Source organism: Ahaetulla prasina, chromosome 3 (assembly GCF_028640845.1).
Source record: "Ahaetulla prasina isolate Xishuangbanna chromosome 3, ASM2864084v1, whole genome shotgun sequence".
NCBI lineage: Eukaryota > Metazoa > Chordata > Lepidosauria > Squamata > Colubridae > Ahaetulla > Ahaetulla prasina.
In genome coordinates, this window is record NC_080541.1 from 101,237,366 (window position 1) to 101,246,766 (window position 9,401).

Below are 9,401 nucleotides of genomic sequence, written 5' to 3' on the forward strand. Positions count from 1 at the left end.
AACTTAACAACTGCAGTGATTCATTTAACAAATGGGGCAAGAAAAGTGATAAAATGGAGCAAAACTCACTTAACAAATTTCTCCCTTAGCAACATAAATTCCGGGCTTAACTGCTTGGAGTCAGTGTGAGTTGGCTGCCATATACATTTAATGAATAAAATAAATTAAAAAATAAATCATGTTTAGCATGCCTACTTAACATGTGTTTCAGCTGGAAGATGACGACAAGCCACTGCTTCTGCAGGAGATTGAGAGGATGGTCTCTGCATGTCAGCAGCTTCAGGTCACAGCTAAAGGCCCTGCGCAGGGCAAAACTGCAACTTATCTAAAGGTAAGCTATTTTTTTTTTTAAAAAGGAACTTTGTTTTCCTATCTTATTTTGTAGGTAACGAGATATTTTAACTGTGTGTTAAGTCTTGAACAGAATACATGGATGATACATGATAGTTGCTAAATTAAGGAGACCTTGAGTTAGTTGGAATGGACGAGAGGCCAGTCTGCACTTGTGTTTTGATACTTGAAGCACAGATTAAAATAAAATATCAGCTAACCAGGCAACTCATTAAAAACAAATTTGGTTTATCATAGTGTCCTATTTGGGCTATAGGTATTTTTGAATTCACAGGCAATGAGAACACCAGTATGGGTTACCAAAGCTTTATTCCATAGCAAAACAGTAGAATTGGGGGGGATTACATCTAAGGGAAGCAATAGGAGTACTAACACTACACAAAATTTATAGGTTTATAGGATATGTAGTTGAACATATCTGTAATATCCCACTATCACTTCTTGTGCCTTGTAAGAGAAGGATCTATCTACCAATTTAGTAATTAGCATTTGGCTTCTTCATTCTCATGAGAGACTTATATGTATGATTCTTGTTACTGTAATCCTCTACCTCCAAGTCATGTATGTTATGTCTCCCTATCTAAAAGACTGATTTGTAATTCAGATTTCCTATGCTAAGCATTTAGTTCAAGTATTTCTGGTCCTACAGCATCTGGGCTTATAGGTCAGTTACATGAAGTTTTTGTTACCTGTCTTGCAGGTTACCAAATTCAAACAGGATAAAACTACTAATTGCCATGATCACATACACCCTAAGTGTTTGTAGAAAAGATCTTATAATTAAATTCTCTTGAGTCTGCAAATAGGAATGGCAGTTTGCAAAATACTACAGGATTCGAATAGCAGTACCTTCGATCTGCAAATGGCATCTCTCCCATACATTTGGAAGAAGTCCTTCCATTTCACTTTCCCAGGCACATATACAAAACATCTTCTCATTTCTGTTCTATATATATTTTAAAAAATCCCTCCACTAGAATGATTTCAGGCTATATCACCAGATGCTTTCTTCCCCACTAGATATCTGCATTCCCAGATACCGAGCTTGTTTCTAAGTTCTCTGTTTGGCTGCAAAGCATCTGTTGGCCTTGTCGGCTTAACCAGATAGGAATCACAACCAGATGAACTAATTCTACTTTATTGTAAGGCTATATTAATAGAATCTTGGAAGTCTGGAAGTACAATTCTCATTTGTCTCCTTTACACCCCGAAAAATTAAGGAGTATCTTTCTGAGCCTTTTGTTCCTACGCACTGTTGAGCTGCAGGCTGTCCTGTCCTTTACTTGTCCATTCCCTTGTCAGTGTCCCTTTGCCCAGTCTCCCAAGGTTTTTCCCACTTGCGATTAGATCATCATATAAATTTAAAAGATACAGTAAGCCTTCCAAAGCAGTCTTCATGGCCAGATTGTTAAGGTTATATTGGATAATTCTGTGGCAGTTCAGTACAAACAAAATAACAGTCTTCCCCTCTTTGCTTACTTTGTGATTTGGCATTGGGTTATCTACTTTTTCTTCATTCTGGCAATTCATTAACTTAGAACACCACTGACTCTGCCTTTTTATTAGAAGGGTATTAAATTACTGTTTTTGTACTTCATTTAAAATACTATTTGGTGCAATACATCCACAGCACTGGCTACTTCAGTTGTATTATTAAACTCCTTCCACAGTGGCCAATATATTTCTTGCTTCAGTTATAATTACATTTTTAAAAATGTTTTCTCAAGCTGAATTGTGAAATTATTTTTGCTTCAATGCACTGACTTTAGGTGGATACCTGTATTCAGAAAGCAAAGTATATTCTGGATATACTTTCCCAAGTTCTGCCACTTAGCTTCAGGTTTCTTAGAAAGGTGAGTTGATAATATATCAAAATATGGCAAAACAAACTATTTCTGGGTAGAGTGCCACTTCTGTTTTTATTAATTGCTGCTTGTTTTGCAGCACAAAGCAGGAAATGGGTATCTAATGGCCCACTGCTCTTGGAATGGCCAGCATGCAGTGTCAAGAGAAAACAGTGGTCTGGCTGGGAGGACTAACACTTTTGGAGTCAAATCCTTGGAACAACATGTAGCAAGCCTCACTGTATTGGAGAACAAATGAATGGAAGATGGGCTCATTTCTATGTTGGATTTGTACTTTTAAATCTCTCCTAATTGCTTTCTTTTGAGAAAGGTCAAACCGGGTTAGAAAAAGCTGATGTAATCTTTTCACATCTAATAGATGTCATGGTACTTAGCAATTAGCAAAAGGAACAGTCAGATTTAATGGCTGCATATTTTTGTATGGTGAATAACTTTTGGTTCACTATTAATACTATTTTTGTAATCAAGTACATTATGAATGTCTTATTTTTCAAACCCCAAAGATGCTGCTTTGAATGTTCATGCAGATGATCTGGCTGATATCAGATAAGCTACATGGAAAACTACTGGTAGTGGTTGCTGCTGCTGTCCTTTATTTGTTTAACAGCTCTCACTAATATGAGTCTTGACCCTTGCCAATATCATTTGCTGGGGAAGTCTGTTTTGAAAAAAGCTTAACTGGCTGAGTGGCTGCTCAGGCTTTGCCTCTTAAAGTGACTTGCCAGGAAATTCTGTTGCCATAGATAACCACATTTGTCTCCTGGTGGGCAAGGAAGGTAAAGAAGAGTACTAGGAGAGAGGCCGTCAAAGAAATCCATGTTGCTGCTACCAGATACATAAGTTACAATAAAGCTTTAATGATGATAATTTTATTTTCATGTAAAAACAGTTTTAGCAATATTTAAAATTAAAACTAAAGTTCAGTAACAGCATTAATAAAATCAGCTATATTTAAAAGCTCGCTTTTATGTTATTCCCTTTTATCTATATTTTTATATACAATCTTTATAGCACTATCTAAAGAATCTTTTCAGAAATAGTTCTAAAACTGATAGGACCTAATTCCCTAATAAATGTGATTATATTTACAGCCTTAAATATAAAAGCTTGAGCTCTCATTTTTAGCATGTTACAGGAAAGCTTAAGACTGATCATTCAAATAAGTTGCAGCTACTAAAAATACTTATTTCAAAGAGGGCATTACCTACTTTGCAAGTTCTTTTCCAAGCTTGTTTAAGATCTGTATATATTTTAATGGTCCTATGTTTCAGATTGTAATGTTGTCATTGAATAACTCCTTGCCAGTCTTAAGTACTGTAAACTGAGTATGTTTGAAAATTATATACAGTAGCTAATAAATTACTCCCATGTCCTTTACATTTGCATAACTTGAAGTCATAAGCTAAGATATGATTCTCAATCATATTTGACTATCATGCAAAGTAGGGATTGGGAGGCAGAAAAAGAAAATAAGTGAGCATTTCTAAGCTTCTTACTTCTTTTTTTCTTCTGTAACCCCAATCCCATCCTCCACTTCTGTCTGTGGCATTTATATTAATGTTGCAATTGTTAAACATATTCTTTCTTAACATTTGGTCCTGTAAAACCTTGAAACTTCACTCCGCAAACCTTAAGGCAACAGAGGCATTAATGACTGATGTATTAACTAGTTAATTTATAGGTTCAGTGTTGCTATTCAGCCATCCTAAGGCACCATGCATAGACTTCATCACTAAAATCCTCAAAGAAACAAAATAATAAAAAAGTATTGATTGTTGAATTGACATTTTCAGATTGGGTTTTGTTTAATAAAGTAGAAAGTAAGTATAATGTACAGATGAAATTAAGTAAACAAAGGCTTTTATTGACATAAAGAACAGTACAATATTTTGGCACTACATCTTTAAATCCAATAGTAAAGTTACAGATTAAAATTTGAAGGTCTTAAATATTGACTTTGTTGTCTGAAAATGAACAATTAAGGTTATAATCACCCAAAAGTAAAGTGTGAAAATCCATAAAGTCACTTTAGTATGGGATATACTAGAAAATGTCTGATATATATCATACTTCTGCAGAGTTCTCTTTCTTTGTATTGCATAATGATGTGGAATTAAAACGTTTTGACAGAAATTCTTCGTATTCTTCCCTTGTCAGAAGCCCCTGAGTTACTTTTTTGCTTTCTTCAAATTTTGGTAACACGACTGCAATGTAACCCTCTGTGGAAGGCTAAGGAAACAAACACAAAAATATTTGTGAGAAAATTAAAGGAGGGGGCAGAAGGAAAAGAGAACAAATATGTTTGAAATCCTGACCTTTTCTTTTAGAAGAGATGGATTCTCCAGAATGTTTTCATTCACCTCTATTAATTTTCCTCTTATACAGCTGCAAAGAATTTTCATTTTATTAAATGCTAGAACAGCATGAGCAACACAATATAAATAACATCTTACCAGCTTACCTATAGATGGTGTATTCTTCTCCATCTGAGCAAAGAATTCGACATAAAGGGGCAAGTTCTGTTAGAAATTGAGCACCCTAGAGGGAAAAGCATACATCTAATTAGGATTCTTGGAAAATAATAACACAATCACAGACTGAGCATGTGCCACATGAACTAATACAATTTAACATTTGAAATTGAATGTTTACCATAGCTATGCAATATGGCTCCTTTAATTTGGCAGAACTGATCAGGTACTGAAATCCCATATTAAAACCCCAGTCTTTTATGAAACCCAGAAGGCTTGTAATGTGTGTTATTAATTTTCCACATTTATAAAGCTACCCAATTTCTTGATGATTCTGAGTAGCATACAAATTTAAAAATAAAGAAATAGAATAACACCAGGGAATAAAAAGATGGTCATTCTGGTGGAACAGACAAATCCTGTCACACATTCCATTCTGGTCCAAATCTTGGGGAAACAGTAAGGTCTTCAAGGTTTGTTGAAAGAAGAACAGAGCTGGTATATTTAAATTTTGGAGTGGGGAAGAGTTTTTGTATTATAGACTGCAAACTCCAAACAATTTTGGAAGCTCTTGCAAATACTGAAGGGTATTTGAGAGTTTACATTTCCATGTGCTATAAATGAAATTGCTGAAATCCCACATAATTAATAATTGCTTATTAATCTTTGCCAAAGGAAGATTCCCTACAACTAGAATCATAATCAACTACTGCCTTAGGCATCATTGTTTCTTAGCAAAACTTGCTTCACAAAATAATACATATTATAATCTATCCTGGTATTTCTGATCCAGCCTTCTAGATACCTCAAGCAACTAAAAGACCAGTATCAGACATGTAACCAATTAATTCCACTGATTTTAATAACTTTATGTGAGAAGATACCAATGAGAATATGCTTGTCAGGCTATTTTCACTGAGTGCTAACTACACTAGGTCTAGTATAGAGAACAGCACCAACTGAATATTGGGACAGCAAAAATCCAGACCATCAGATGGCATCTTTTTGTATTTCTTTGCTGTGTAGTGGTTGTGTCGATTTCTACAGCCCTAATTTATACTTACTTCCAAGCACTCAACTGAACATGGGTGCAAGAGTGGACATGACAAAAAAATGCCCATCCTCTTATTGGTCTGCTTTTCTTTGAGACTGCCCCAGTCTTACTTTAAAATTGGTCTGCTGATAGTTTTGCCAACAAGGAGCATACTGATAGAATTAAGGAACAAATTAAGTATTGGGATATATAACCAATCTTGATATTGCAGTTCTTTCACTTTGAGCTAGCCTAATATATTTTTTAAAAAAACAATCTAGACTCCAAATTGGGATCTATGTTATAATGAAAATTAAAAGAGCCGTACCCGTTTAGACTTTCCAGAAACTTTATTTTGTAGCCTGCTGCAGTTTGCACTAATCTGATAACTAATACTCTTAATTGATTTTTCTTTTTGAAGAAGAGGATGGGCATCTGCTATAGTGATGACACAGATTCTACAAAACAAGAAGTTCTGTTTATTCAAAGCATATTTTTCAAAATAAGACTTTTCCCAAAAGCACCTGCAGTATTTAACATTATAAGTTAAAAATTAATTTTAAAATGAGATAATAAAATAAACCAAATATAACAATAAGACAAAAATACAAAGCATAAAATTGAAGCATAGAGGGCAAGAAGAGAATGGACTTGAGTATAAATATTTTATGGTAGAAAAGCTATTATAATTTATAATTTATTCTTAAGAAAGCTAGAGTTTTCCTTCAATGAAAGGAAAAAAGCCATTGGTGAGGTAACATTGCTATAATATTTAGATTAACTGAGCTGTCATTTAGATGTGCATTTGATTTATGCTTGCAGTTTTCAATCCAGCAAGGCTGCTTAGGCGTGGAAATCAACTGCAAAAGTTCTTTTTAATTGCATTAGTATATAGAAGGAAACAGAAAAAGATCAGTACCTTTACTTAGCATGCCTGTATATGATAAATCACAACATAACTACTTGGTGGCACACCAAAACAGAGGCTATAGCACAGGATAGAGATCAAAAATGGGCGAAGTAAGTTGGTAGCATATTCTGCCAGATCAAAACAGAAGATTAGCACTCTGGAATGGTGAAAAGTTCTGACTTTAACTACTGCCTTTTGAAAGTGGTCCCTTTAAAACTAGGTTTGATACCTGGCTTGTAAAACATGCTAGGTTCTCTAGAATGATAATTGAACACAGAAGCATTTTGTGTAAATAAGCATGTAACTTTAAGTCTTACCTGTTAGAATGCTGCAATATGCAATGATCTTCACACTGATTACCTTTTACATCTGGGAAAAGAAGTTAGCTGTTACTTAAGTTTTGTGCAGGGTTCAAGCTGACTGAAAGTACGCAAAATGTTCCAAAGTGTTGTAGCCTTTTAATAGCAAATAAACTTAATTTTAGCATAGGTTTGTGTAAACTAGAGGCCACTTCTTTAAGTAACCAAAATGCTGAATCAGCTGGCAAATAAATGCATGTAACAGGAAAGGAGGAAAAAAGTTACCTATAAAAGCAGAGCAGAATAAAATGCAAGAAATAGCTAAGAGCTGATAATATAAAATAAGGTACACGTACTCATTGTTTAGTGACTATAATTGGGACCAGTAACTCAAATCATTAAGCAAAGTGGTTGACAAGTGAAACCATGACTGTTTGTGAGCTTAGTTCAGCTTTCTGTTGCTGAACTGTGAAGGTCATAAAGTGAGGATTGATCACAAGTTACTTTTCATCACTGTCATAACTGCAAACAGTTGTTAAGCGAGGACTATCTGTGTTGCCTTGAATCTCAGGCACTTAAGTTTACATGGATATGAAGATTTATTCCCTGAATTTGGGAAAGAAAAACACTTATGTTTGGAAAAGTGGCTTTTTCACCCACCCAAAAATACAAATCAAATAATTTAGGCAAAGCAAAAAATATTTATTTAAGGGGGTAATGAGACTTTTTACAGAGTGTAGGAAACAATTGTTGGATTCCTTACATTTCAGAAACCAAGTGATCAAACAAGACACTGATTACATTTGAGAACTGAACAACAAAAAACAGCTATTCTAGATAACATTCCACTAGTGGCAAATTTATGGGTTATATCGCCCACTTTCCCAATCAGGTTTGTACTGTATCTTTATTAAGGTCCTCTGGTGGCTCAGCAGACTAAGTCTGACTGTTATTAACACAGCTGCTTGCAATTACTGCAAGTTCAAGTCCCACCGGGCCCAAGGTTGACTCAGCCTTCCATCCTTTATAAGGTAGGTAAAATGAGGACCCAGATTGTTGGGGGCAATAAAGTTGACTTTGTATATAATATACAAATGGATGAAGACTATTGCTTAACACAGTGTAAGCTGCCCTGAGTCTTCGGAGAAGGGCGGGATATAAATTCAAATTTTTTAAAAAAATTAATACTCACAAGTATATTCAAGGACATCCAGAAATACACTCCCTATTGTTTAGTTATTAAAAAGTGCTGGTTGTCAAAATGGCATTGGTTAAAAAAAAAAAAAAGTTCCGTGCACTTCAAAGGGAGATACGGATGCCAGCTATATGTTAATATCACCTTTATTAAAAGTAATTACACCTACAATTCCAGGTAACACCTGTACACCAATCTGTCACAGATTGCTAGAGATAAAGAAGCTTTAATAGGTTGCATGGTGCCTTATAGCTAAGTTACCATCCTTGCTATGCTCAATTCAATACTTATTTCCCAGAGTCATATGTGCAAATCACAGGCTTAAATCTTTCCTAAGAACCTATAATGCACGTTGCTGTAGTAAGAAAAGCATACCGAGTCATAATAGACTTCGCTGCCAGCAAATCTATAGTCAACAGAACTGGCAAGATGATGTCCCTTAAAGCAGGGGTCTCCAACCTTGGCAACTTTAAGCCTGGTGGACTTCATCTCCCAGAATCCCCCAACTTCAACTTCTGGGAGTTGAAGTCCGCCAGGCTTAAAGTTGCCAAGGTTGGAGACCCCTGCCTTAAAGGTTCCAGCAATCACACCTGTCGACGTTCAGGATCCTCTATTCCAGAGTTTCTCAACTTTGGCAACGTTTGACTTCAGCTCCCAGAATTCCCCAGCCTGCCCTGCTCTGCTTCATCCCCACCCTCAACAAAAACAACCCACGCGAGGGGAAAAGCTGGAAGGCAGTTAGGGAAGACCGGGGTAGAGGCGGAAATCGCTGATGGTGCAAAAGCGTTTCTTTTTTTAAAAGTGCACATCACTTTCACAGCTCGCCTCCGATCAGAAGAGGGAGGCGGGCGGGGGGCGGGGATAAACTACCTGGTTTGTACCAGCGGGTGAAATACCGTTCCGTCACGCCGGGCATCGTTGCCATGGAAGCCCGGGTCTCCGTAGCCCCCGACGCCATGATTCCAGCCGTGGGCGGTGCGAAAGAGACGCGCTTGCGCTTCAGCAACGCAGCAACCCAGCAACCAGTCAGGCTTCGAGGGGGGGCGGGCTAAACAAAGCTCGGGGCAAACCAAGTGTTCGCCATAGAGCTATACAACTTAATAGAGATGAACGCTGATTTTATGGCAAGAATTTCCGAGCTCAACTGATGAAACTAGTTTAACTCCTGTTTCAACTCCTCCCCTCAAAACGATGCTATAGAGCAGGAGTCTGCAACCTTGGTCCCTTTAAGACTTGTGGACTTCAATTCCCAGAGTCGCTCAGCCAGCTTTGCTGGC

General features: G+C 36.6%; 2 protein-coding genes across 8 annotated transcripts in view; one reads left to right on the forward strand and one right to left on the reverse strand.

Annotated features, from left to right (window-relative positions):
- CTNNAL1 (catenin alpha like 1) overlaps window positions 1-4,349 on the forward strand; it is a 58,602-nt gene extending 54,253 nt beyond the window's left edge. For all 7 annotated transcript variants that reach the window (XM_058178747.1, XM_058178749.1, XM_058178750.1 and 4 more), the window contains 3 exons: window positions 212-331; window positions 2,121-2,204; window positions 2,296-4,349. In XM_058178747.1, coding sequence (XP_058034730.1) covers window positions 212-331; window positions 2,121-2,204; window positions 2,296-2,454 — 363 coding nt within the window. In that variant the 3' untranslated portion in view covers window positions 2,455-4,349. The remainder of the gene's footprint in view (window positions 1-211; window positions 332-2,120; window positions 2,205-2,295) is intronic.
- On the reverse strand, window positions 4,060-9,147 carry ABITRAM (actin binding transcription modulator). The gene is made up of 6 exons (XM_058178754.1): window positions 8,995-9,147; window positions 6,948-6,999; window positions 6,049-6,178; window positions 4,678-4,754; window positions 4,532-4,601; window positions 4,060-4,445 (listed from the first exon to the last, which is right to left on the reverse strand). Exons 1-6 carry the CDS (start codon window positions 9,080-9,082, stop codon window positions 4,281-4,283), a joined length of 582 nt encoding a protein of 193 aa, XP_058034737.1. The 5' UTR covers window positions 9,083-9,147; the 3' UTR covers window positions 4,060-4,280.
- Window positions 9,148-9,401: the final 254 nt, after the last annotated feature.

What these genes read in the sequence shown, in the direction of transcription:
- ABITRAM (XM_058178754.1), bottom strand. Translation starts at nt 9,082, where the DNA reads ATGGCGTCGGGGGCTACGGAGACCCGGGCTTCCATGGCAACGATGCCC. An exon ending in TTTCTGGAAAGTCTAAACGG is followed by an intron (nt 4,755 to 6,048) that starts GTACGGCTCTTT and finishes TTTTCCCTCTAG; the next exon opens with GGTGCTCAATTTCTAACAGA. An exon ending in CATCTCTTCTAAAAGAAAAG is followed by an intron (nt 4,446 to 4,531) that starts GTCAGGATTTCA and finishes TTGTTTCCTTAG; the next exon opens with CCTTCCACAGAGGGTTACAT.